The 26704-nt window shown below is 37.4% G+C and overlaps 1 protein-coding gene across 15 annotated transcripts in view; it reads right to left on the bottom strand.

Moving 5' to 3' along the window:
- Positions 1 to 1488: 1488 nt before the first annotated feature.
- Positions 1489 to 26704, bottom strand: part of KrT95D (phosphofurin acidic cluster sorting protein KrT95D) — a 298169-nt gene continuing 272953 nt past the window's right edge. For 14 of the 15 annotated variants that reach the window (XM_067761111.1, XM_067761110.1, XM_067761115.1 and 11 more), the window contains 7 exons: positions 25490 to 25778; positions 12080 to 12208; positions 8160 to 8751; positions 5113 to 5593; positions 4515 to 5040; positions 4312 to 4428; positions 1489 to 2152 (listed from right to left, as the gene is read on the bottom strand). In XM_067761111.1, the coding sequence (XP_067617212.1) occupies positions 2022 to 2152; positions 4312 to 4428; positions 4515 to 5040; positions 5113 to 5593; positions 8160 to 8751; positions 12080 to 12208; positions 25490 to 25778 (2265 nt within the window). In that variant the 3' untranslated portion in view covers positions 1489 to 2021. The remainder of the gene's footprint in view (positions 2153 to 4311; positions 4429 to 4514; positions 5041 to 5112; positions 5594 to 8159; positions 8752 to 12079; positions 12209 to 25489; positions 25779 to 26704) is intronic. The other variant, XM_067761117.1, reaches the window with a different exon arrangement.

Below are 26704 nucleotides of genomic sequence, written 5' to 3' on the forward strand. Positions count from 1 at the left end.
AGCCATTTCAATGACAATTAGGGAGTCAAAATGAAACAATAGCCATCATCCGGCCATCATCCGATAAATAATTTTGCATGTAAATGCAACAACAACGATTTGAGCCAGATAAATCCAGATAGAAGTCTAGTTCAATTTGAGCCAGATAATTTGTTAATTTGGCGGCCACCGTGGTGTGATGGTAGCGTGCTCCGCCTATCACACCGTATGCCCTGGGTTCAACTCCCGGGCAAAGCAACAACAAAATTTTAGAAATAAGATTTTTCAATTAGAAGAAAATTTTTCTAAGCGGGGTCGCCCCTCGGCAGTGTCTGGCAAGCGCTCCGATTGTATTTCTGCCATGAAAAGCTCTCAGTGAAAACTCATCTGCCTTGCAGATGCCGTTCGGAGTCGGCATAAAACATGTAGGTCCCGTCCGGCCAATTTGTAGGGAAAAATCAAGAGGAGCACGACGCAAATTTGAAGAGAAGCTCGGCCTTAGATCTCTTCGGAGGTTATCGCGCCTTACATTTATTTTTTTTTTAATTTGTTAATTACTTGTCTTTAGCTTGGCAACGCTACCTTTAATAAACCTACTTTTTCAAAAATAGATGTCGCTTCTTAGCCTTTCGTCGTATGACTTAAATGAAAAACATCGGCGACATCTGCCTATCACATTTCACGTGTGCGAAAATACACGACACCTGCTTCTCAAGTCTCTCAATGATCCAGAGCATTCTCGTGAGAATTGAGCGTGAGCCTGAGCTGTAAAACTCACTGGATGACGGCAATTGAGTATTAACTTTGATTACAAGGTCCCAGCAGCTGCAGAATCTTTTCCACGGCTTCCTTAATATTTCAGAACAACCGAATTTTTTTTTTAATTTCGACCCCGTTTTTCTCAAAGGGTAGAATTAGTGAAAATTCGGCTTTCAGTTATATGCTATCAGCATAAAAAAGCTTGTCCGTTCTAATATTTGCTGCACCTAAATTTTGCCTTATCAGGGAAACCGCGAAAAAGGGATTATTTCGAACTTCGTTGTGGATGGTAGGATATCTGTTTGTGATTTTAAATTCAACTAGCAGACTATCACATATAGGAGGAAAATGGGAGGTGCCCTGCAACTTTAAAAAGCATCCAATGGACCCTAGAACTAAGTGAACGTATCACTTAGAACATGCTGAGATAACTAACTCACAATGATCATATTAAATCGTTTCCGAGATGGTAGGGCTAATACCTTCATTGTGCTTGTTACCTGAACATACCAGATGAATATCCGACAAAAGACCATCAACATTAATTACATTTCACAAACCACAGGGGAGCGTCTTTATAGTTACAAGAGAAAGTAAAAAGCGCTGCGAAAATTTAGTTAAAACTCGACAGTCCTGAGAGTTATACAACTATATTTTAAAAAAAGATACTAAAATGTATGTATCTTCTATGCGTGAGGATATGTATCAATGTATGTATGTACTATGTATAATAAATAAAAGAAAAACTCATTTAAATAATCATTTAGTTAAATATTTATTACATAAATAATTGCATTCAATTATAAATTAAAAAATATACATATGCACGTATGAATATATGTTTGTGCATTGTGTATGAAATGTATCATATTGTTTTATGCTTCTTGCCGTTTTTTACATTTGCAAAATATTGAATTATGTAATTTTCTCACACTTGCTGTGCAATTCTTGTGGAGTATTTTGATACAAATTATGAATGCATTTAGTATGTATGAATGTATGTTTGTATGTAATACAAATGTCTATGTGGATATACAACATTTTGAAATTATTGTTCCAATACTAATTAGTACTAAATAATATATATAAAGTACGTACAATATTATTATGATTATTATTATTTTTCATTATTATAATTATAATTATTACATACATATTTACTATATGCGTATTTGTCTGTTATTTATATATAAGTAAATACATATTATGTTTACGTGTTTTATTAACTATTACATTTTATTATTGTTATTTATGTTTTTGTCGAATTAATACATTTAAAATGACTAGGATATCTCAGAACATGACATTGGCGAACAACCAATTAGGGCAATTGGAAAATTCTTAACGTGCGTTTGCCATTGTGATGACAATTGGAAGAATTTCACGCCAGTCCACTCGGTGCCATCAATAAAAACTGTAAGAAAAAAATGTTACTGTTTCAGAAAAAAGATCCATATTCAATATTAACAATAAGTTTTATTGAAATGAGAGAAAGTTAACAAAACTACACTCGCCGACGTTTGATAGTACAACTTTATTTAAAAAAAATTTCATTATCGCTTTTCGGGTACTGGGTTTGGAACTTCGATACCTGCAATCATGTTAGTGTTGACGTCGACACTTCTATCAGTTAGCCACATGGCTGTTCCGTTATTCGATCTATGTTGCTTTGAGATTTGAAATTTGGCTCACAGATTGCCAATAGTCTAGAAGGATCTACTGCTATATTTTTTGAAAATGAGGTACAGGTATTTTTTAATTACTTTCAATTGCTGGGGGTGGGAGGCACGCAATTAAATGGGGTTACACTGAAATGACAGCACTTGGTCGGGAAAATCCCGAGTCGCTCCGGTACACATAACCGGCTGCCTTGGGAACCGACATTCAATTGCTAAAACTTAACTGATAACATTATCCTTGGTATTAAATCTATTGATTTATATAAATAGAGGTCCTAAAATTTTGGAAAAATGGGCAAACCCTCTTTCCCTGCGGCACTATTCAGGGAGATTTTTTTTAAATCAGTATAACTGTAAGCACATTTGATGTAGACCAATAATATTTAGTATATGAGTCATATATGTATATGGCATATGTCATAGTCTAAGCCACCTACAGGGAAGGAGAATTCGGAACTATTTCGGGACTGTTTTGAGACTATTTTTAGAGCATTTCAGGATAATTTTGGAACTGTTTTCGAATCAATACGATACTATTTTCGAGTCCCTTTCAGAATAACTTCGAAACTATTTTCGGGATAATTTCCCGTCTATTTCAGCATAGTTTCGAGATCGTTTTTTGACTATTTCCAGTTAGTTAAAGAATTATTCCGTTTGTTATGTTTTCGGGAACATTTCGACTCCAGTTTGGAGCTTTTTCGGATCATTTCGACACTATTTCAATACTATTTCTGGGTTGTGTTCTAGATCTTTTAGGAACAGTTTCGACTGTTTCATTTCGTGACCATTTTGATATAATTTCGGGTTCTATATTCTGTATGGTATGGTAATAGAGTGCTCCGCATTCCACACCGAAGGTCCTAGGTTCAAGTCCAGGGCAAGGCTATATCAAAAATTTAGAAACAAGTTTTTGTTTTATTTTCACCCCTCAGCAGTTATTTGGAATGCACTCCGAGTGTATTTCTGACATGAAAAGCTTTTCAGTGAAAATCCATCTGCCATGTTGGTCCCGTGCCGCAAATTTTTAAGAAAAATTAAAAAGGGGCACATCGCAAATTGGAACAGAAGCTCGGCCTAATATACTCTTCCGAAGTAAATCGCGCCAAGTATTTCTTTTTATTTTATATTCTAGGATCGCCTCAAGTCATATCGGCCCGTTGCGGGATCACTTTCGAGCAATTTCGGTCAAATTTATGAACCTTTTGAGGAATCATTTCGGTATTATTTAGGACAGATTCGGGAGTGTGCTCGAGATCATTTCGAAACTATTTTAAAATTGTTTAAGGACTTTTTTGGCGAACTTGTTCGTTGCGCCTTAACTACAATTCGGCTCTATTTCAGAATATTTTTAGGGATCGTTTCGAGACCGATTAGGGATCATTTCGGGACTGTCCCAGTATCACTTCGGAGCTTTCTGCCGATCATTTTATGAGTATCTATTTTGAACATTTTGGGACTTTTTTGTCTATCAACTCACAAAATTGTTTAAAAAAAAATTTATTGGGTTTTATAAAAGGTAAGGACCTCCTTCTCGGTTGCCTTCTTACTTTAATTTCGCCTTCCTCTTTGAATCTATGAAACGTTAAGGCCGAATGAAAATTATAAAAAATAAACTTTGCTAGTCGAAACCTCTAAGAGACAATTCGTTCGTGTGAGTTATCGTTCACAATTATGCTCTTAATAAGATTTTCGAATAGGTAAATTTAATTTCTGAATGCTTTTTAGAATCAAATTGATATTTTATGAAATCCAAATTTCTTTTTCTAATACTAAACTGACAATTCCAAAAACCAAACTAAAGAAGTTTAATGTATCCGCTGCGTGGAGACGCCGGTCCTCTCTCATATGAATATTTTACGATCACTACCCAAAAAAAACTAAGTCAAATACTCACCTCTTAACGGTACTGGATGTGACGGTTTCGGTGAGCAAATAAGACGCGCCACACCTTCAACGCTTTGCTCCTTTTCAAGATCACGATCTTTCTCTTTTTTCTTACCAAGACGCATAACTGTAAACAATTAAAAGAACAAATCGTTAATTTCTCACATCGGGCACCACATTTTTCAAATAAAAAAACTCTTCTCTCCAACTTACTTTGCTTCTGCTTTTTCTCCTTGGTTGCAAAATTAACCGTCAACCCATTTGAAATTTCCCCTAGTTGTGCATTCTGTGGTAGCCGCCAAACTTGCAAATTTCTAAAATTGCTCTTAATGCTACTCTTGCCACCCTGATCACCGCTGCGTGTAATACTCTTCTCTTTGGGCGTATGATCACCTGGTCGCATTATGGGCCAATAGTCTACTTGCAGTTCTACAGATTCAACATTAGCATTTGACTGCTGTGTTGGTGGTGGCGTATTAATCGAATCACCACCGCGATCACGTATCGCATTAGCCGATGATGGTGGAGTTTGCTGTGGTGGTGAAGTACGCCCACTTTGTGGCGGTGAACTTGATAGGGCATTATTGGTGCCACTGGCACCAGAATTATTTGTTGCATTAGCGTTACCAATTGGGATGGCGTTACTTGCTTGGTGAGCGCTACTGCCACTAGATTGTGCAGCATTCTCTTCGAGATCGAGCGAGACTTGCGGGCCTTCCAAATAGCCAATACGAACGTCCTGTGTGTATATAGATTGCAAATAATACCGATTAGAATTGAATTTAAACATTTTACTACATTTGTTACTTACACTAACGAATGGCACAAATATTTGACATGAATCCTCATCTTTATAATTGACCATGGCTTCACCAATAGGAATTTGTGTGCATGGACCAGCGGCGTGCAAATAACGTTGTATGCGTTGTACCATCTCTACAATATCAGACTTATTCGCTGTTACTGAATCACCGAGCGTCGTTGATAGCGCTGAGGCATTTACTGTAGTCACAGCACTAACAGCAGCTGCAGTCGCTGCAACACGTTCACATAATTGATACCAATTATCAGAACCAAACATGGCACCATAAGTCAAATCAATTTGACTGAGATAACGTGCAATTGTGCTACCGCTACCAATTGGCACAATATAGAAACGTAAATGGTTTAACCAATCTGGTGGTCGTACACCCATGAGTTCAACGTAGTGACGTAATGCAGCACCCTGTAACCAATCACCACCCAAGAGTAATATTTTCACAGTAGTTGGTGGTTTTGCGTTTGAATTGCAGCTAGAAAAGAATTAGATTATTACTAAGTATGTGTGTAGAGTACAAAATTTAGAAGAAAGTGTAGTTTTGAGTGAGAATGGGAATTATGTAACCAGTAATGATATTTGGTAGCCTACATACATATCATATTCGAAAAGGCGACGCAATTACAGATTTTTAAAAAATAATATAAATTCCAATGTCTTCTTGAAATATTTAGTTTGTATGGAAATTGTGAAACCCACTTTTATAATAACTCTCAAGAAAAAATGAGTTTCGAAGTTAGCATCCAAAATATAGTTATGGAGTTTCGAAGTTCGAAATTTAAAAAAAGTTTAAATTTGGGCGTGATACTCCTTTTTCTTCTTATGACAATGATACACTATTTTTGTAGGGATATATAACACGTTTTATACGGGTTCGACAATCGGATCTTCAAAAAAAGATGTTTATTAAGAATCTTTTCTCTCTGTTACATAATTAAAAAAAAAAGAACTATAACATTCAAATAAGAAAATAAGGCATATCACGCCCATGTTTTTAAGCTTTTGAATCAAAAATTTATAAAAAAACATATTACAAAGAACAAAATTTCGAACTTCGAAAAACGGCGAAAATACTCGATCTTTTAAAATAATTGTTTGGTCTGTCTGTACTTGGGGAACAATTTTCGAAAATGAACACATTCGTTTCGTCAAAATCGCTGAATATGCCTGAATTGTTTCTTTAGTCGCCAGTGAAAGTGAAGAAGACGAGTATAACAACGAAAAATAACAAAAAAGGCAAATAGAGATAAGGAGATAAATGTAAAGATGACAAACACAGGAGAAATACGAAGAGAACTTAGAAATAAAGCTCAAAGAGAGACGATGTAAAACATGGAAAAAATTACGAAGACGAAGCTAAAGGCAAAACCAGAGATAAAGACCGAGATGAAAGGGATTCAAGGGGTTGTGTAGCGCAATATATAGCTTCTCCAACCCAATTGTCAACCTCACCTTCGAGCGGCGAATCCCGTTTCACTAACAGACGAGGCTCTGGCGACCCCGAGCTCCTCATGGAACTTGGGGGTGGGGTGGGAGGGATGGCCTGAAGGTTTAATGTGGCCATATAAATCGTTCCCGATGGTCGGGCCAGCACCTTAATGGTGCTGTGTTACCGGAGCGTATCGGATCTGTATCCGACAAAGGACCATCACATCGATAACACTCCCCAAAGCCTTCGGGGAGTAACTAATCGCTACAACAACAACAACAACAACCGAGATGAAATTGAATGTAGTGAGAAAAACAAAGAAAAATTAAAATATAATGAAGAAGAAGGACAAAAGAAAAACTAGAACAAATAAGAATATGATGATGACAACTAAAGCTAAGAGAAAGACTGCGGCAAATGGAGCGAGGGTTATGATGACGAAAGCTTAAAAGGGATTATTGCGTAATTTTTAGCTTCTCCAACCCAATTGCCAACCTCACCTACCCGTGACGAATTCTATTTCTTTAGCACTCGAGGCTCTGGCGACCCCAAGTTCCATGGAAATAAGGGATGGGGGGAGGTATGACTTAGAAGATTCAATGTGGTCGCATTGAATCGCTCCGGAAATAGTCGGGCTTGTACCTTAATGGTGCTTGTTACCGGAACGTACTGGATCTGTATCCGGCAAAGACCATCAACATGGATAACACTCCCTAAAACCCTCGTGGAGTGTCTTTATCGCTACAACAACAACAATGCCAAAAGAAGGATGAAGACAAATATAAAGATAAAGGCTAAGACAAAGTAAGGAAGGAAGATAATGCGAGAACGAAGTTGAACTGGAAGCCAAGCGCAAAAAAACGCGAAAACAAAAAGTAAGGCTAAAACAAAATCCAAGACAAAAAGTAAGGCAGAAGCTACATACATCACATTAGCATTAGCATAAACGGCAAACAGGTGAGTGCCGGAAATCAGCTGACTGGCACTTTTTTAATATGATTTGACACTCATTGGCATTAGTCCATCGAATTACAAAAACATAGTACACGGAATTTAAATTTATGTTTGTATGTATGTCGCCGTGTTGCCACCTTGTATAGTTCCGCTATGATAAATACAAAAAATATATATATAGGATGAAGACATAGATGGAGACAAAAGGGAAAACGAAGACAAGTAAAATTTCTCACGAAAGGAGGGGATGGGATAACCTAGACGGATCAGTACTCAAATCTTTTTCGAGATGGTAGGGCTAGTAGATTATTATTGCAATTTTACGGAACGTACTGAAGCAATATCCAGCAAAGGATCATCAAAATCGATAAAACTCCCTAATCTGAAAGCGAAAGAAGCGGTATTACTAGTTTAAATCGGAACTGGGTGACTCAGATGACGAAGGGAAGTAGGCGGTAAGCGGAGTAGGGCAGGACCGTATAAATCACCAGTGTGGAATCTTTCCCCATACAAGGAGGCTACGAAAAGAGACACCTGTTGGAGAGCGGCCACTCATTGCACTGCAGCGGGTTCTCCAATAATATTTAGGTATTATCAATACTGATTAAATCCCATTAATAAAAACTGCAAATAATAAACATCAACAATTCAAACTTACTACTTCTGTATTTTCCCCATCAATGCCTGCAACACTGCCTTCACTTCTGCTGTATTTTGTGGCACGAATGCTGGCTTGAAAGAATTCGCCAATAGAGTTGTCAATTTGTGTATAAGTGCACTACCACTTAGAGCTTCAGGTGGACTAATTATTGTCACCACATCGGGTAGCACAGTATCATCGTTGGCGAATATACGACTCAATTGATCGAGTAACATTTTACGTGGTTCCACATTTGTTGGAGACAAACATGTTTCTAATACTGAACGTGGTTCAGCCGATAGGCTAAGTGTCTGTTTTTTTTTACCCATACCGCTAACAATAGTACTACCACCACCAGCGCCGCCTGGTGTATTACTTCCAGTACGGAAGAGTCTTGAACGTTTCTCATTAAAAGTGAAAGCATTTCCACTGTTGCCACCACCACTTACTGGTGTTAGTTGTTGTTGTTGCTGTTGTTGTAATAATTGCAGACGCATGTAGTCTTTCTCGGTGCGCGGTGGACTATTTTGAGGGTCAGAATATTGGCCATCTGTATTGAAAGGATTGCCCTCATTGCCGGAGCTATCGTTACGAGAGTCGGTTGGGCGATCTGTGGGAAAAAAATAGAATATAGAATTAGTTTTTTATTTAAAGTAGGTCTGTTTAAAAACGTTTTTTTGGATTTTTGCATCAAAATGTGTCTTTATATTTAACTTTTTAGAAAAATTTCCATACCTATAGGTATATAATAACAATATTGGTAAGACTTATCATATATGTAAGAAAGTGGTCTTGAAGAGCCAAAATAGAGAATTAAAACGAAATAATATAAATTGTTAAAACATGTCAATACGAGTTGCGATGCTTAAAGCTACTTACTGACTTAACTGGAACTTAACCGTTTAAACGGCTTCATTGCTGAGCTAACTGGAACTGGAAAATTAACTTTACATAAATTAACTTGAGAAATGCAATTCAGAACCACTTTCTTAAAAATAGACTACATATTGTATTATGTAACGATAATTTTTACTAGATCCAATTATGGAAACGTTAATTGGTAAGAACATAGTATAACATTTTATTAAAATTGCAAAATTTTATATAAATATTTTAAAATTTTTCGGGTTATTTATACAGCAGCGAACACAAAAAATAGCTGGCAATTTTTATAAATTTTCATCCACTAAATTCTTCCAATTTATATTTTCGTTAAATTATGAAAAACCTAAGAATTTTGTAACGGAAACTATGCAAACCAAAACGTTTCCGAAAAATTCGAAAATTCAATAACATTTTTCAAAAGTTTGGAACTTTTTATTTAGAGGTATCATTTTTTTTTTAGTATGCAGTTTAGTATCCCAATAAATTTTAGTGCAACAAATTATTAGTTATAGGTCTCTCGAAATTCGCATTAATTTAAAAAAAAAAATTTCCAATGGGTGTTTCAGCTTTTCCTACATATGGAAAAAAATATGATACACGCTTCTCAAAAAAAGAAAAATCTCAAAAATCCATACGAATTTTCAGAGACCTATAGCCTGTACTTTGCTAGACTAAAACTGATTGGGCAATAAAACTGCATACTCAAAAAAATGTTTGAAACTCAAAAAAAAAGAATCCACATTCTCGTAAAACTTTTTCGAATTTTTCGAACACTTATTGGAGATTGGTTTGAATAGTTTCTGTTACAAAATTCATGAAATTTTTTTCTTAAGTTATCGAAAATGAAAAGATAAGAATTTAAATTTGAAAAAAGTTGCCACTTCTTTTTTCAGGTTTGCTACTAAACATTTTTCTTATTTCTTATAACTTAAACGGATTAAGAAAGCGAGAGATACACACTTAAGAAAAATTTGATATCTTTGAAATCCACCAAAGTTGGTGAAAGTATTGTCATTGTAGGTATCATTTTCTTTGCAAAAGGAGTGACCAAAATTTGATCAGATTACGATGATACAGGGTGCCGAAAATCGGTTTTTTTTCCGCTTTTTATTTTTCAACGTACAAAAAAAGTTTAGAAGATCTTGTAGAAGTTTTAACGAAATTTAAAAAAAAAATAAGAATACATAAAATTTAACAAAACTCAGTTTCGTTTTGTTGATTGATAACACTGTGCAACAGCCGGCTGGGTATTGGACCAAACAACCTTTTTTTTAGAGATTGAGGCTTAAGTAGACAAAGTTTTTCGAAGTTAGCCTCCAAAAAATAATATCGGCTTTCGAAGTTCGAAATTCGACACTTCGAAATTTTATTTTTTTCTTAACACGTTCAGCAAATTATAAAAGTAAAAATGTGGTCGTGGTCCGCCTTTTTCTTTTATTTGAATGGCTGAATTCTTTTTTTCAAAAATTTTGTATAACAGCTGTTATACGAGGTGAAATGTCAGAGCTTCGAAAATATGAAAAAAATGAGGTCTGACTTTTCACCTAGTATACTAAATTTCTCAAAAAAAGAATTCAGCCCTTCAAATAAGGGAAAAGGCGGACCACGACCACATTTTTAACTTTTTAATTTGCTGAACGCGTTAACAAAAAAAATAAAATTTCAAAATGCAGAACTTCGAACTTAAGCCTCAATCTCTTCAAAAAAGTTGGCTTGGTCCAATACCCAGAAAAAAAGTTGATTTTGTCGCATAGTGTAATTGACGAAAAATTACACTGATGGTGGCGCAACGTCGAAACCGGTGTGTCTCAAAGCCAAATTTGACAAGGGATGCCGAAAAATCGTTCCAATGTACATTAAAACTTACAGCCTTGTACGAATTAAATAAAATATTTCTGGACAACTTTTACCGATTTGTAGAAACTGCTATTTTCGTCGAACTTAACTTAACGTCGACCAACGTCGAAAAATGAAATAAACGTTACTGTAAGTGTAAAACTCATCAGTTTTAAAAATTTTAATACGTGGATAATTGACCCCCTGATTTGAATTGTCTTCATGAACAGAATGGTCAAAATGTCAATATCGTTGCCATTTCAAATTTGAAGTTCGGACCATTACATTCAATTCAATTGACCATTTGAATCGGTCATAAGGCCAATTGATGTTATGGCCGTTGGCCTGATGTCACCCCTCCTTTCGACATACATTTCGACAAATACGACAGGCGTGTTAAAACGTTAACAATAAATTGAAAAATGCTGCGTATTTCAAAAATTCACTTGGGCAAGTCACAAGAGTGCCGTATTCATGTACAATTCTAAGATTTTAGTAGTTTCCATGGTTTCCAATATAAAATGTTATTAAATCATATCACATACGCCGAATAGGACACCTTGTGAATCGCCCAACTATTATTTTCGAATATTTTATATATATATGCATAATTGATATTAGTAATACTACCTAAATATCACTCGCTTTCCATACATTCGCAAAAACTTGCACGTTAAAAAACTACGTAGCAAATGAAACAGAATTCAACAGATAAAAGTGATAGGACTCAAAGTGGGGAAACATTCATTTAAGTTTGGTGTGGATTAAAAATTTAGAAATGGAACGAAAATGTAAAATTTGACAGGAGTAACGGGGGAAAGTGTTGAGTAAAGTTGAGTGTGTGCATTTGCAGTATATTAAGAAAAATTAGATAATTAGTAAACAGAAAAAATAACTAAAACAATGAAATACGAACAATAAAAAATATTCAGGCATATTTAGGATTGTGCTCTGTAAATTTTCAAAAACGAAAAAGCGCAAAGGTTAGGTACACAAGAAAGGTTAGAAATTTAGTAAATATAAATTTATCAACAAAGTAAGAGCATTAAACCAATAAAACAAACACAAATCGAAAATCAATAACATTCTCTATTATTATGGAAATTATGGTTTATTGTTGTTGATTCGTGTTGTTATTATGTAAGAAAGTGTTTGCTTAAGTTTTGTTTTGTTAAGTTTTGTGTTCGATGCTTTTGGTATAGAGGAATTGCACAGACCTGGTGTTGTTGCCGAATTATTATTATTGTTTGTTAAATGAATGCATTTTTGTCTAGTATTATAATCATAATTATATGACGAATTGGTCAATTGGTCGCTTTTATCCGATGATCTGCGTTCAAAGTTGCCTGCAAAAGAAATCGTTTCAAGCCATGCAATTTTCAATCAAAACACGTACATAAATAATTTTTTTTTTTTTTTTTTTTGAATAATTTATACATATCTAATATCAACAAGGTATACCCAATAAAAATTAAACAAAAAGAAAACAAAAATATTATCTTAATATATAAAAAACACGTGTCACAAACTTTTTGGGCGCGATGGACTCTTAAACTACTGAGGGGCCCGCGATTTAGAGGTACTATGATTTTTTTTTTTAATTCGGGAGAGTCTTTAGTTGTGTAGAGGGTCATTTTCATACCCCTGGGTGAATAGGGTCTCGAGATATAGGCCAAAACGTGGGCCAGTGAACCTAGACAGTGTTTATACAATATGGATATCAAATGGAAGCTGTTGATGAGTGCTTTAGTACAGAGTAATATATTATCCAGAGACGGATTGGGACTGGGATTAGGATTAGAACTAGGACTGGGACTGAGACTCGGAGTGGGACTGGGACTGGAATAAAATACATACCACCCTCTGGGACAGTCAATAAGGGATGCAGAAGGATGAGAAGAAATTGAGAGAAGTGAAAAGAGATAAGGAGAAGGAGAAAGAGATTGAGAAAGAGATAGAATGACACGAAGATGGAGATAGATGAAGCGAAAAAGACTGAGGAAGGAGTGAATAAAAAGACTAGGAAAAATTGAAGAGGGGGGGAGGGCAGATTCAGACGGAAAAAGCTTATTAAAATGTATGCAGATAGGCCAAATTTAGGGCAGGACAACGTCTGCCGGGCTTTCTAGTTATTCATCAAATTTAATGATACATTAATATACTGCTGAGTGGAATATCACCCTATCTCGGCTGCCGTTTCGAAAACCCCCTATTTCAGAAAACGCTTGAAGAGATCTAGGGCGATATTCCACTCAGCAGTCGACATACTGAATAAACCCTAATTCAAACATATTGTGACGAATATTAGCGACACTAAGGGATACTATCATCTCTAAGCCGATACTAAGCAGTCAATTGTATCTACATAAACAAACCATTAATTATGTCTACAGATATGGACGTGCGCGCAGCGGAGAGAAACGCACAAACATATGCATATATCTTATCTGAGATGCTTACAAAAGTAGGCAATCATTTGTGCAAGTATCACTTACATATACACGCGCATATGAGAAGCTATAAACGTACATCTATCTGTAGTTATAGCTAGTAATTTTATAGCTGGTAGTAAATTCTAAAAACGCCTAGAAGTATGCGAACGAGGAAATCGAAGAGTATAAAAGAGCGCCAGCTGAGGCATGGCAATCAGTTTGATTTAAGCACGCTATCTGTTGAGAAATGTTATTGTGAAAGTAGTCTAATAAAGACCATTTTGCATTATTGAATATTGGAGTTATTTATTCAACAGTTTAGTGATTCGAAAGTTAGCAGAAGGTTGCAAGTAAGCGGAATTTCCCAAAATTCGTTACAATATTTTTTTTTTACTTTGCAGAACAGCAAATATTTAATAATAGCTGTGTTTTTTTTTACATGTATATACATATGCACTTAAACTTTATATAGAATTGTTGCGCAGAAAATTAGTACTGCTAAATTTGAGTATGCATTATACTCAGTTGCAACTGAAATGGGTCTCTTATCTCTACATTATTCTCCACTTTTATGTCCGAAAAGTGTGTGTGTCTACGTTTCATCGCAATCAATTCAGGTATAGATAACTAGGTTCGAGTCTCCGCTATTCAGTACAACCCGTTTCATTACGCGGGTCTTCACTAATTGCCATCAGATTGGTATCCTAAACAGTATCTTAGTGATGATAAGCATTTCTGTACACGCAAATGTAGATGTGTATACATGTAAACACGGCTAATATTAAGTATGAAATTTCTTGTGTTTATGAGTTAGGGTCTTTTTATAAAAACTAAATAATGTATTATAAAATATAAATTTATCAAATATTTATTACGTTTTAAGTTTATTTAATATATCTACGAATGGTTACGAGTATTTAGCTGTATAAATAAATACATATATACGTTCATATGTAGGGAAATGTTTGTATGAATACAGTGATTAAATACATCAATATATAGAATGCCGCAAACACGATCATAATTCATGTATATTGTTTCTCTCAATTTCAGTTCGAAAACAGTTCTAAACTAGTTGATTTAGTGAAATGTTCTTATTTGTTTATAAATTCGTTATTTAAGTAGTTTTAATCATCGATATTTCAAAATTGACAGTCCCACCCCAGCAACAAATGTGAATGATGCTATCAAAATATTAGCTGTCTTTTTTGCATTTATATACATATGCACATAAACTTTATATGGACTGCTAAGTGTGTAACTTATGAAATTGTTGCGCATAAAATTAGTACTGCTACACTTCAGCATGCATTATACTCAGTTGCAAGTGAAATGTGTCTCTCCATTTTATCTCTACATTATTCTCCACTTCTATGACCGAAAATGGCAACCGATTCAGCTATAGGTTATACACTACGACCAATAAAGGTGTGTGTCTCCGCTATTCAGAACAACCCGTTTTGTAGCGAGCTATTTACCGGTATCCTAAACATTATCTAAGTGATGATAAGGGTGTTTTTTCTACCCGCAAATGTAGATGTATATACATAATTCGTATATGATATCAGATAGGGTTGCCAGAATGTATATGAAAGAAACCACCCTTCGGAAAAAATATTCAAAAATCAATACGAATTTTGAGGGACCGAAAACTTGTACAAAACTACAAAAAAAATTTAGAAAACTCATTTTTTCGAAAACGTTCTTGAGATTGGTTGCCATAGTTTCAGTTACAAAATCAAAAAAAGTTTCTTTTATTAACGAAAATAAAAAAAGGAATTTAATTAACGAAATTTGATAAAAATTGCCACTGCTCTTTTCGTGGCTGTTGTTGTTGTTTTTGTAGCGATAAGGGCACTCCCCGAAGGCTTTGTTGCAGGATTCAGATCCGGTACGTTCCGATAACAACCACTATGAAGGTACTAACCGGACCATCTCGGAACGATTTGGTGGGATCACATGAAACCTTTTAGGCCATACCGGCCTTCTACCTCCTAGATCCTCCTAGAAATAGGGGTCGCCAGCGCCTCGGCTGCTAAAGAAGCAGGATTCGCCACGGGTAGGTGAGGTTGACAATTGGGTTGGAGAAGCTATATATTGGGTTGGCAACCCTTTGAAACGGTTGCGCTACACAACCCCTTGAATCAATTTGGTATTTTAGTCGCCTATTACGAAAAGCATACCTGCCGCGGGTATATCCTAAGCCCCCTAACCCGTTGGGGTAGCTGCTGTATGCGCTATGTTTTAATCAAATTTTATATTAAAGCCATGGAAAAAACTTAAAACTTTACAACATATAAGATACTCTTCTGAATTGCCAAAAAATAGCGCTCCCAACGAAAATTTGCGCGGTTAAAATTTGAAGGGAAAAGGAAAGTGATTATCTTATGGAAAGCCAACACAAATTCAATGGAAAACTGGCACAATTCACTATACGAATGTGTTATCGAACTGTTCTAATCTTCGATGCAACTGACGAACTCTTCTAGTTTTCCACTCGGATAGTGAATTGTGTAAGTCTTCAATTGCCAATCGAACCATGCAAGATTTCATTATATGCAACAATACTTATATAACTTGTGAGTGGAATATGACTCGTCGGTGAATAAAGACCTCACATAGACTGAATGTGTCCATAGTTTTACCAGCATTGGTTTGACGACCAAACGAAGAACCCAATCTGGTGTCAGGACTTATGTTATAGAATAAACCATTCTCTTGGCCAATACTGGAAGTTTATTAGGACCGTGCTTAATTGCTGCCTCGATATCTGGCAGCACTGCCGCCCTTAATAGCTGGAGCCTTGACCCCGTGAGCGCAGGACACGAACACAGAACGTGCTCAGCCGCTTCTTCCTGCAGCTCGCACTTCCTACATCTGCTGTTACTGAAGAGGCCTAACTTATAAGCATGTGACGCCAGAAGGCAGCGTTCAGTTAGTATGCCCATCGTGAGCCTTAAGTCGTCTCTTCAGAGATATGAGCTACTTTGTGAGTCTTATGTCGCGGAATTTGCACATAATCTTATAAGTTTTGCAGGTCTGCCCTTCTCTCTACGCCTTTTCTGTTTGATAGATCACTCGTTACCTTTTCGTTTCCATCTATCCCTTTATGACCGGACACCCAGTATAGATGTATGGTTCGGTCTGAGCGAAATTTTTTCAAAGCTTCTTTTCATTCCAAGACACTTTTGATGAAGTACTGTGTGAGATTACTTATTGACGCAATTGCAAATCTCCAAAATTGCTACTGCTTTCTTCACGGCTATAATTTCCGCCTAAAAGTACTTACATACTTAATTGACGCTTAACCGTTTGAACGGTTATGGCCGACCAAAAAGGCGCGCTAATCCCTTCTTCGCTCTGCCAACTGGCGCCAATTGGTCACACCAAGAGAGTTTAAATCGTTTTCCACCTGGTCCTTCCAGCGGAGTGGGGGCCGACGGTTACTCTGCTTCCATAGGCGGGTTCCGATAGAAACAATTTCTCAGACGGAGCTTCATCTTTCAAGCCCATAACATGGCCTAGCCAGCGTAGACGCTGTATTTTAATTCGCTGGACAATATTGATGTCTGCGTAAAGCTCGTACAGCTTATCATTAAATCTTCTTCGGCACCGCCTGAAAGAGGCTGCAGTAATATGGCAGCCCGTAGGATTGATCTACATACTTTTGGATCGATAAAATTACAGTAAACGCCCTATCTCACAATACTCTTGAATAAAGTCCTGTCCCATCTACACGGTTAGCAGTGTGAGCTTTAATTTTAAACCATTGATCGGATCTCTATCTGGCAAAGGATATAAAAAGAGTATATTAAACATTTTGTTCATAAACTAAGTTAGTTCGTTATCAAAATGAAACACTTGTTCTCTTTGCGTTTTTCGCTACTCACATACAGTACATTCCAGCTTAAGGTCATACACTCCTTACAGCCAAAAACAATTGTCAAATTTTCACAAAATTATGGAATAACTGCAACAAGTTTCAATTAAAATAATTTTTTTTTTTGCTTAAACTACAAGCAATTTTATGAAGCGACTTTATGCTGCGCCCAAAACAAATGTGTCGCCATAGTGACCTTAACTCGGTCAAGGTTGATGCTGTTGGTGAGTTGTATAGCAAACGTGGCAGAAGGCCACCAACGGAAAATATTGTGGAGAAATTGAAATGAAATGATGGTAATTTTGACTGAGGATGAAGGACGAACGAGATTTGTTCATATAAACAAATTCACACAAAGACAACCACTAATAATGACTGACAAATGAGCGAATTAACGGGAAAACGTTTAAAAATTTTAAAAACTTTTGCCAGCCAATTAAATTCGTTTTGGCCAAGCCATTTTGTTATTAAACAATGGTCATCAAATCGATCAATAAAATACACGCCTACATAGCATTTATGAATTTAGAAATGTGAATGTATGTATATATGCAGCTGTGTATAATAGTTAAAGAGATTACCAATCATGGTTCCGAATCATTAGCCTAATAGATGCCAAGATACTTTGCCAAATGCAGGTGTAGTTGAAATTCTAGTTGGACCGCATTAGCGTGGACATTATCGTTGTTTATTGTGGTCTAGTGAACTTAGAATTATTTATTTTTTGTTTCTACTGCCAATTTTCTGCAGCCACTTGGAAAATTTAAGTTTTACGTAAAAACCTAATTTTTGTGTCGGTGTTCTGTATTGGCATTTAGTCGCCACTGTTTCTCATGCTCATTTCTCTGCGTTCCCTTTCAAAATGCATCAATCGCGTCATAACTGGAAACACCATTTTACTCACCGCAGTCCAAGATTGTATGTCTCTGCACATTAGGAGAACTAAATTCCTAATGGAAGGCTCCTCTCCCAAAAGTTCTGTGAACAGAGTCCTTCGCCGTGAAAACGAGGGCAATGAAACATTACGTGTTCTGCGTTTTCCAATTCGGTGGGACAGTGAAGACAGAATGGATTCTCATGTATCCTACGCTCATGTAGATACTCCTTGAAACCGCCGTGCCCACTCAATATTATGCGTGATGTAGTAATTTAGTTCGCCGTGCTTCCGGTCGTGCCATTCTAGTATATTCCGAAACAACATGCAAGGTCCAACGCCCTTTTCTCGATTCTTCCCACCTTTCTTGCCATCTAACTACTGTTCGTGACCTTGCGCTTTGCTTGGTATCTTCAGATGGTCGGCCAATTCCAATGCCATACAGTTCGGCTATTTCACTGGACAGTAAATCATTTTAGATTCGCGCCATAATGATGCTGCATATAATATTATCGAGCTGGTTACGTTGGATAATAGCTAACGAGTAGCTTCGTGTGGGCCGCTGATGTTGGGCATTATTCGCGTTAGGGCGCCACTAACTCTAGATACTTCCTCTCCCATCGCCCTGAAGTGCTCCTTGAATGTTAATTTTGAGTCAATGTTTACTCCTAAATATTTCAAGAAAGGCTTTGACTTTATTTCATAATCTCCTATGGTTAGGACTAATTCATCCGCAGTCCGATTTGAGGACACCAACTTCACTTCTGTCTTATTGCTAGCCATTTCCAGCTCCATGTTCGTTAGTCATTCCTTTAAATTTCCCACGGTGTCATTACATAAAAAAAAAATACGCACCCGCCTCAACGCGCCTAAAACCAAGGAACAAAAAACACAAGGAAAGCTAGACGTCGAAAAGCTTCAATCACAACAGACTGCCAATGATTTCGCAACTCGACTCTCACATCTGCTCTCTGAGAGCACAACTCATCCTGAAGGAATACAGGGGCAGTGGGAGCATATCTCCAAAGCACTTCGTACTGCCGCCGAGGAAAAAATTGGTTACCGGCGGCCACGAAAAAACAACTGGTACGATGAAGAATGCCGCGCTGCAACCGAAAGAAAAGACGCTGCCTACAGGGCTACGTTAAAAGCGAGCGCGATAAGAGGAGTGTGTGAACGCTATCGTGAGTTTAAAAGGGAAGCGAGACGCCTTTTCAGGAAGAAAAAAGCGGAAGCAGAAAGGCGTGAGTGCGAGGAGCTTGAGCTGCTAGCCACCAGGAATAACGCCCGAAAATTCTACCAAAAAATACGGCGACAGACGGAAGATTTTAAAACCGGGGCAAACTCCTGTAGGAATGAAAACGGCGACCTTGTAACTGATGTCCAGAGAGTGCTTAGATTATGGAGGGAATACTTCTCTGCTCTCCTAAATGGAGGCAGCAATTCACCGCGCAGAGATGAAGAACCCGATCCCGCAATCGATGATGATGGAATATATGTCCCCCCGCCCGATTATGACGAAGTTAGAATAGCAATAACGAGATTGAAAAACAACAAGGCCGTGGGCGCTGATAGATTGCCTGCGGAGCTATTCAAGTACGGCGGCGAGGAGTTGGTAAGGCGCATGCAGCAGCTTCTTAGCAAAATATGGGCGGACGAGTGCATGCCCGACGGTTGGAATCTAAGTGTTCTTTGCCCAGTCCACAAGAAGGGAGATACTGCAAAATGCACCAACTATCGTGGAATCAGCCTTCTTAATATCGCATACAAGGTCCTTTCAAGTGTATTGTGCGAAAGATTGAAGCCCACCGTGAACCGGCTGATTGGACCTTATCAGTGCGGTTTCAGACCTGGTAAATCTACCATCGACCAGATTTTCACAACGCGCCAAATCTTGGAAAAAACCCGTGAAAAGAGAATCGACACACATCACCTCTTCGTCGACTTTAAAGCCGCCTTCGACAGCACGAAAAGGAGCTGCCTATATGCCGCTATGTCTGAATTTGGTTTCCCCGCAAAACTTATACGGCTGTGCAAAATGACGTTGACCAACACCATCAGCTCAGTCAGAATTGGGAAGGACCTCTCCGAGCCGTTCGAAACTAAACGAGGATTCAGACAGGGTGACCCGCTATCGTGCGATTTCTTTAATTTGATGCTGGAGAAAATTATACTAGCTGCAGAACTTAACCGCACTGGAACAATATACTATAAAAGCGTGCAATTACTGGCATATGCTGATGACATTGATATCATCGGCCTAAACACCCGCGCTGTTAGTTCTGCTTACTCCAAACTGGAAAAAGAAGCGGTAAAGATGGGTTTGATGGTGAATGAGGACAAAACGAAGTACCTGCTGTCATCCAGCAAAGAGTCGGCGCATACGCGCCTTGGCAACCATGCTACTGTTGGTAGCCATAATTTCGAAATAGTAAAAGACTTCGTTTATTTGGGAACCAGCATCAACACTAGCACCAACATCAGCACTGAAATCCAGCGAAGAATCAATCATGCCAATAAATGCTACTTTGGACTATGTAGGCAATTGAAAAGTAAAGTCCTCTCTCGGCGAACGAAAATCATACTCTACAAGTCACTTATCGTACCCGTCCTGCTATATGGGGCAGAAGCACGAACCATGACAACAGCAGATGAAGCGGCTTTGGGAGTGTTCGAGAGAAAAGTTCTTCGAAAGATTTATGGACCTCTACGCGTTGGCGATGGCGAGTACCGAAGAAGATTTAATGATGAGCTGTACGAGCTATACGCAGACATCAACATAGTCCAGCGAATTAAAACGCAGCGGCTGCGCTGGCTAGGCCATGTTATGCGAATGAATGATGATGCTCCGGCCAAGAAAGTGTTTCTATCGGAACCCGCCTATGGAAGCAGAGGTAGAGGGCGGCCCCCACTCCGTTGGAAGGACCAGGTGGAAAACGATTTAAACTCTCTTGGTGTGACCAATTGACGCCGGTTGGCGGAGCGAAGGAGCGACTGGCGCGCCTTGTTGGACGGTCATAACCGTTAAGACGGTTAAGCGCCAATTAAGTAAGTATGTAAGTCATTACATAATGTTTGCAGCAGATCCAGCTTCTTGGCCACTGCTACTACGACAATATCATCTGCATAGCCGACAACTTGCGTGCCTCCGGGAAGGTCGATTTGTAGGACACCGTCATACATCGCATTTCAAAATGTTGGCCCTAGAACAGAACCCTGAGGTGATGTCGGGATTTCTTGGTCTCTCATCCGTATCTGTGGCTAAAATAGGTACCAATTATTCTGAGCAGGTAAGCAGGTGTACCAAAGTTTCGTAGCGCTATCATTATATGCATCCAGTTCGCGGTGTTAAAAGCATTTATAATATCCAAAGTAATCAGTGCACACAGCTTTCTTTTATTTTGATCTCCGGTTATGGCTTAACGGGCTATATTGACAACAACTGTTTGTATTGCATCTATCGTTTTTCTTGTTTTTTGAAATCGAAACTGACGGTTTTACAAGCCACCTGGGCTGCTGCAGACGCTGACTAATAATACGCTCGAGAATCTTTTCTATCGAATCCAACATACAAAACGGCCTTTATGAAGATGGGTTGTCGGGCACTTTGACAGGTTTCAGCGAAAGAACCAGACTTTGACGTATCCATAAGCCGGGGAAGACGCTCTCTTGGATGCAGGGATTGAAGAGGTCCGTAAATACTGATGTTCTGTGCCTTATCGCGGATTTAAGAGCCATATTTGGCACTTCATCGGGTCCCGGGGACTTATTATCTACAACTCTATATGTTGCATCCAGTAACCCCTGTTCTGTTATTCGTGGGATTTGCACACCTTCGAGGTCCTCGCTTTGGTAAGACCAGTAATATTGTGTCGGAAAAAAGTGTCGACGATTCCTCTCATTAGTATAGGGCAATCAGGGCAACCTACACTCTGATTTCTGCCCTTTAATTTTAGCCATCACCGTTCTGTAAGCCAACCTTCATGGATCAACGTCGGCACTCTCCATTAGTTACTTCGGGAACAATCCCGTTTAGTCCAGCAGCCTTAAACGGTTTAAAGCTGTCAACCGCCCACACAACGCACTTTTCCGTTATCACTAATTTTGGAGACCCATGGCTTACAGCCAAGTTTGTTGCAGCTGCTTCTGGTGCGTTGTGCAGTTCCCCGGAAAATGTACATTTAGGAGCAGCTCTAGTGTTTCCCCTTCTGTGCTGGTCCAGGACCGTCAGGTCTTCGTAAATAGCTCGTAGATCTTCGCGCACCGTAGCCTTACTGTGTCGGTGCAAAAGTTTCTCCACGAAGTTCTATTCGCATGCCTCAGGACTTTTTCGTAGGCTCTTGGTTGGTATAAAGGAATCGAGATAGATGTAGTCTTCCATATATCAAAATCATCAGTATCGAAAAAAATTTAATTAAGCCATGTCCGTCCGTTCGTCTGTCCGTCCGTTAACACGATAACTTGAGTGGAGATATCTTCACCAAATTCGGTATACGGGCTTATCTGGACCCAGAATAAATTAGTATTGAAAATGAGCGAAATCGGGCGTTGTTAGCCCACTTTTTCGTATCGAAAATTTTGAAAAATGAAAATAATGAGATAATTGAAAACCGAAAACCGCTATACCAATTGAATTTGGTAGGTGGATTGTTTTTATAACGCAAAACATAAATTCCAAAAAAAAAATTTGGAGTATTTGCGTGAAGAAAATTTGCAAGTTTAACCAGCCTTAAATCAAAAGCCGTTAAAGATATTACATTGAACTTTGGTAGAGATACTATCCTTGTCAAATTATATAGAATGAGTGAAGATAATTAAAATCGATTAAAGGCCACGCCCACTTTTCCTATAGGTGTAACCTTAACAAAGTTTGCAATTTGGTATTTAACAACATTTGACTGATATTCTACTTCGGTAGTGGTATGGTGGGATGCAGTGAAATAACTCCCAAATGCAATAACTCCCAACAAAAAAATGAAATAACTCCCAAATATTTTCCATACAAATTGGGACTTATTTCATTATGAAATAGCTCCCAATTCATTGGGTCTTTTTTCATAATTTTTGCTGGTAATTATTTCATAATGAAATAACTCCCAAATGAAATAATCCCCAATAAAATTTCTTTGGGAGTTATTTCATAATTTTTTGAGATTGGGAGTTATTTCATTTTTATTGGGAGTTATTTTATTTTCTTAAAAATACAATTTTATCAAACTTTGACGTTCTTCTAACAGTTTCTATAACTGGTGTAAAGAAATCTGTATCAAAAGAGGCGTAATGACCTCGACAATAATAATCCGAAGGCGGAAAAGAAAAATTTTATACCGTTCAAAAGATATTCACGAAAAACCGAAAAATGATCCGTGGGTCCCTCCGAAACCGGGGGTGGAATCCATAGTATTTTTTGCAAAACACCTTTTTGCGTTGGCGGCCTTGGGCCGTGCTTATAAAAAATTACCTGGGCTAAGCCATGCCAAGTCCGGGTGTGTGGTATAATGATGTCCTTCTGCGTACAAATTTTTTTCAGTGCACAACAACATTACAACAACCACATGAAAATTGCCAACTTCAACTGCAAATATCTCCGGAGACAGATAAAATTTTTATTTTCCGCCTTCGGATTATTGTTGTCGAGGACAATACGCGTCTTTGGACACGTATTAGCAGTCGACCCCTCAACTAGACTTTTACCGAAATCTCATACAAGTCTTGCGTATAGTTCGTTGCTGGTTTTGTTTTTTGCTTTTTATTTATATCGAATAAAGATTGGACCAGATGGAATGTCAGTCTTTGCGACAACAACACGGACGACATCGGCCATCGAGGGATATAATGGAGCGCTGGCAAAAGTGATACCAAAACAGGGAAACTTTTATAAATTTATCAAAGTTTTGCAAACAGAGGAGTTCAATATGTCCCGAAATTTCGAAATGCTGGCTAATAGTAGTGGAGCTTTGGGAAAAACTAAAAAAGACGGAAATTTATTGAAAAAGCTGAACTGATTGCGAAAGCCAACGAAAATCTACGTTCTGGAATCATAACAGCTACTCCGTTTGTTAATCGAATGGTATATCCAAAAAAAAAAATTGTCAGTGAAATGGAGCCAGAAGATTTTTTTGAAGATCAACCGTATCTTGAAGAAGAGGAGGAGGAAGAACCAGATTCCGCATCAAAGCCATCAGAAATACCGCGCTCTCAAATTTTATGCGTAATTTGTTTCGAGGTTGAGCTCAATGTACTATTGATGCCGTGCAAACATTTAAAAATATGCAACGCTTGTGTTCTAATGCTGCAAGCTAAGAGTATTTCCAACGGACTAGAAAGCTTTAACTGTCCAATTTGCCGTAAAAAGGTCGACGACTCTATTCAAGTTTTCTTGTAATTGTAACTTTTACATATGTACATAATAGTTTGCTGTATTTTTCAAATCTCATTGTAACTGATTATATAGTATAAAGATACCATTTAAAATTTTGATTTGGGATTTATTTCATTTTTTTTGGGACTTATTTCATTTGGGAGTTATTTCATTTTTTTGGGACTTGTGGTTTCATTATGAAATAACTGGCAAATATTGGGAGTTATTTCATTTCCTTCTTTATGAGTTATTTCATTTATTAAAGTTGGGAGTTATTTCATTTTTATTGGGACTTATTTCATGGGAGTTATTTTACTGCACCGTATGGTTGAGCTAAGAACAAAATTTAAACACATTTTAAAAATGGGCGTGACCCGCCCCTATTTTTGTTACTCTTTCCAAAATAACTTAAATGTCATAAGTCGAACAAAAATCTCCCAATCCGAACGAAATTTGGCATAAACATTTTTTTCACAGCTACAACTGTTAAACTGCATTTTTACCCGCTAAAAATTGCTAGTGGTAGCCTCAGTATCTTTTTTGCTGGTTGAACGAAAATGAGTTCAGAATAGAACCATATATGTATGTATTATTGCGCAGCCTTATAACACTATTAACCGCACAAAGAAAACAACAACAGCGTTTCAAGTGCACAGCTGGGTAAGTAATGTTCGATTTCACCCGAACTTAGACTTTCTTACTTGTTTTTTAATAATTTTACTTTGCCCAACCCCTTCCGTCTAACGTTAGAGATTTTGGTAATAAACATCTAATATAATTCGAAATTTTGATGTAGATTTAAAAAAATTTCGAGATTATTCGAAATTTTTTGAAATTGGTTTGTGTTGTTTACATTAAAAAATCCATTAATACTTTCTTCGAAATGAAAGAAAATAATTATGTACTCTTAAATTTATCAAACGCTGTTTACCAAACAATCTTTACACATAGATTAATAAATATTCTCAACACACAGTAAAAAATTCCATAAATTGATTTTTTGCTAAATAGCTTTTAGATGTTGAAATATGTACTGCTAGATTGTTTTTGTCTTTCATTACTATTTGCATAATGACTTACCACCAGCAGCGCCATTATCGTGCAACATTATACGTGAATTAGTAAAGAATGGACGCAGTGAAGGTTTCGGCGTCGAACCAATTGATAAGCTGTCCATGTCAGGGCCAGAATCGTCACCTTCGCAACATGAAAGTGACTCCAATTCCTGAAAAAGTGCATCCAAATCACGTTCACCACGCAATGCGGCAGTGCCGCGACTCACTTCACCCTCCAACTCCTCGGAAGCCTTGAATCGTTTTAGTAAAGCAACAATTTTTTGCTTAAAATTTCGTTGCTGTAAGGAAATTGTCTGAAAATGAGAAAAATAGGAAGGTGATGTTATAATTATAAAAATTTTAAATTAGTAACTTAAGACAAAAAAAATTCGAGATGTGTTAGTGACTATTAATTTTTATACTCATATAGTTTATTAAGTTTGTTCACATAACGTACCGGCATAAACTAATCGAGATAAATGTAGACTCTCATTTTTATATTAAAATTATCAGGGCAAAAACAGAAATTCAATTAGCCGGCCGTACATTTGTCTAAGAACATGAGTAAACTTTGAAATATCTTATTGAAATTTGGTATGAGGATTCCTTTGCACTCATCTACCATCGCTATATACATGCACATATGTATATATACAATTTTTGAAAACCCGCAAAACGTGATTATTTAGTAAATAATGCAGCTACAATAACCCAATTTCATGTGTAGGTTGAAATAATATCTCCTAATAAAAAGTGGCGTACCGTTCACTTCTGGCAAAATCAATTTATCAAAAATTTTTGGTCATAAATCGAAAATGTTTAAGTTGCCGTCACAGAACTTGATAACCTGATAAACTTTGCCATAAGGAATTATTTCTGGGAATTATGTCTTGCGAAAAATGACCTTATACCAATGCCGTTTTATTCCACAGTATACTTTTAACAGGAAAATTTTAGAAATGGACATGGCGCCGCCTCTTTTTAGACCAAGCGTTTTCTCATGTTTCGAGAGCCATAACTCGAAGACCAGTTGATTGCTTGACAAATTTCGTTACACATATTCATCTCATGACCCTAAATATATAAATGAATCGGATGAGGACCACGACCGCTTTTATAAATAAGAGGTTTAAAAGTTGTTGTTTCTTTGCGAAACAAAATTTATTTCAGTGCTATTTAATTTTTTATAGTGTACTAGCAGACCCGGCAGACGTGGTTCTGCCCTAAATTTGGCCTATCT

This window comes from Eurosta solidaginis, chromosome 1, assembly GCF_040869045.1.
Source record: "Eurosta solidaginis isolate ZX-2024a chromosome 1, ASM4086904v1, whole genome shotgun sequence".
Taxonomy (NCBI): domain Eukaryota; kingdom Metazoa; phylum Arthropoda; class Insecta; order Diptera; family Tephritidae; genus Eurosta; species Eurosta solidaginis.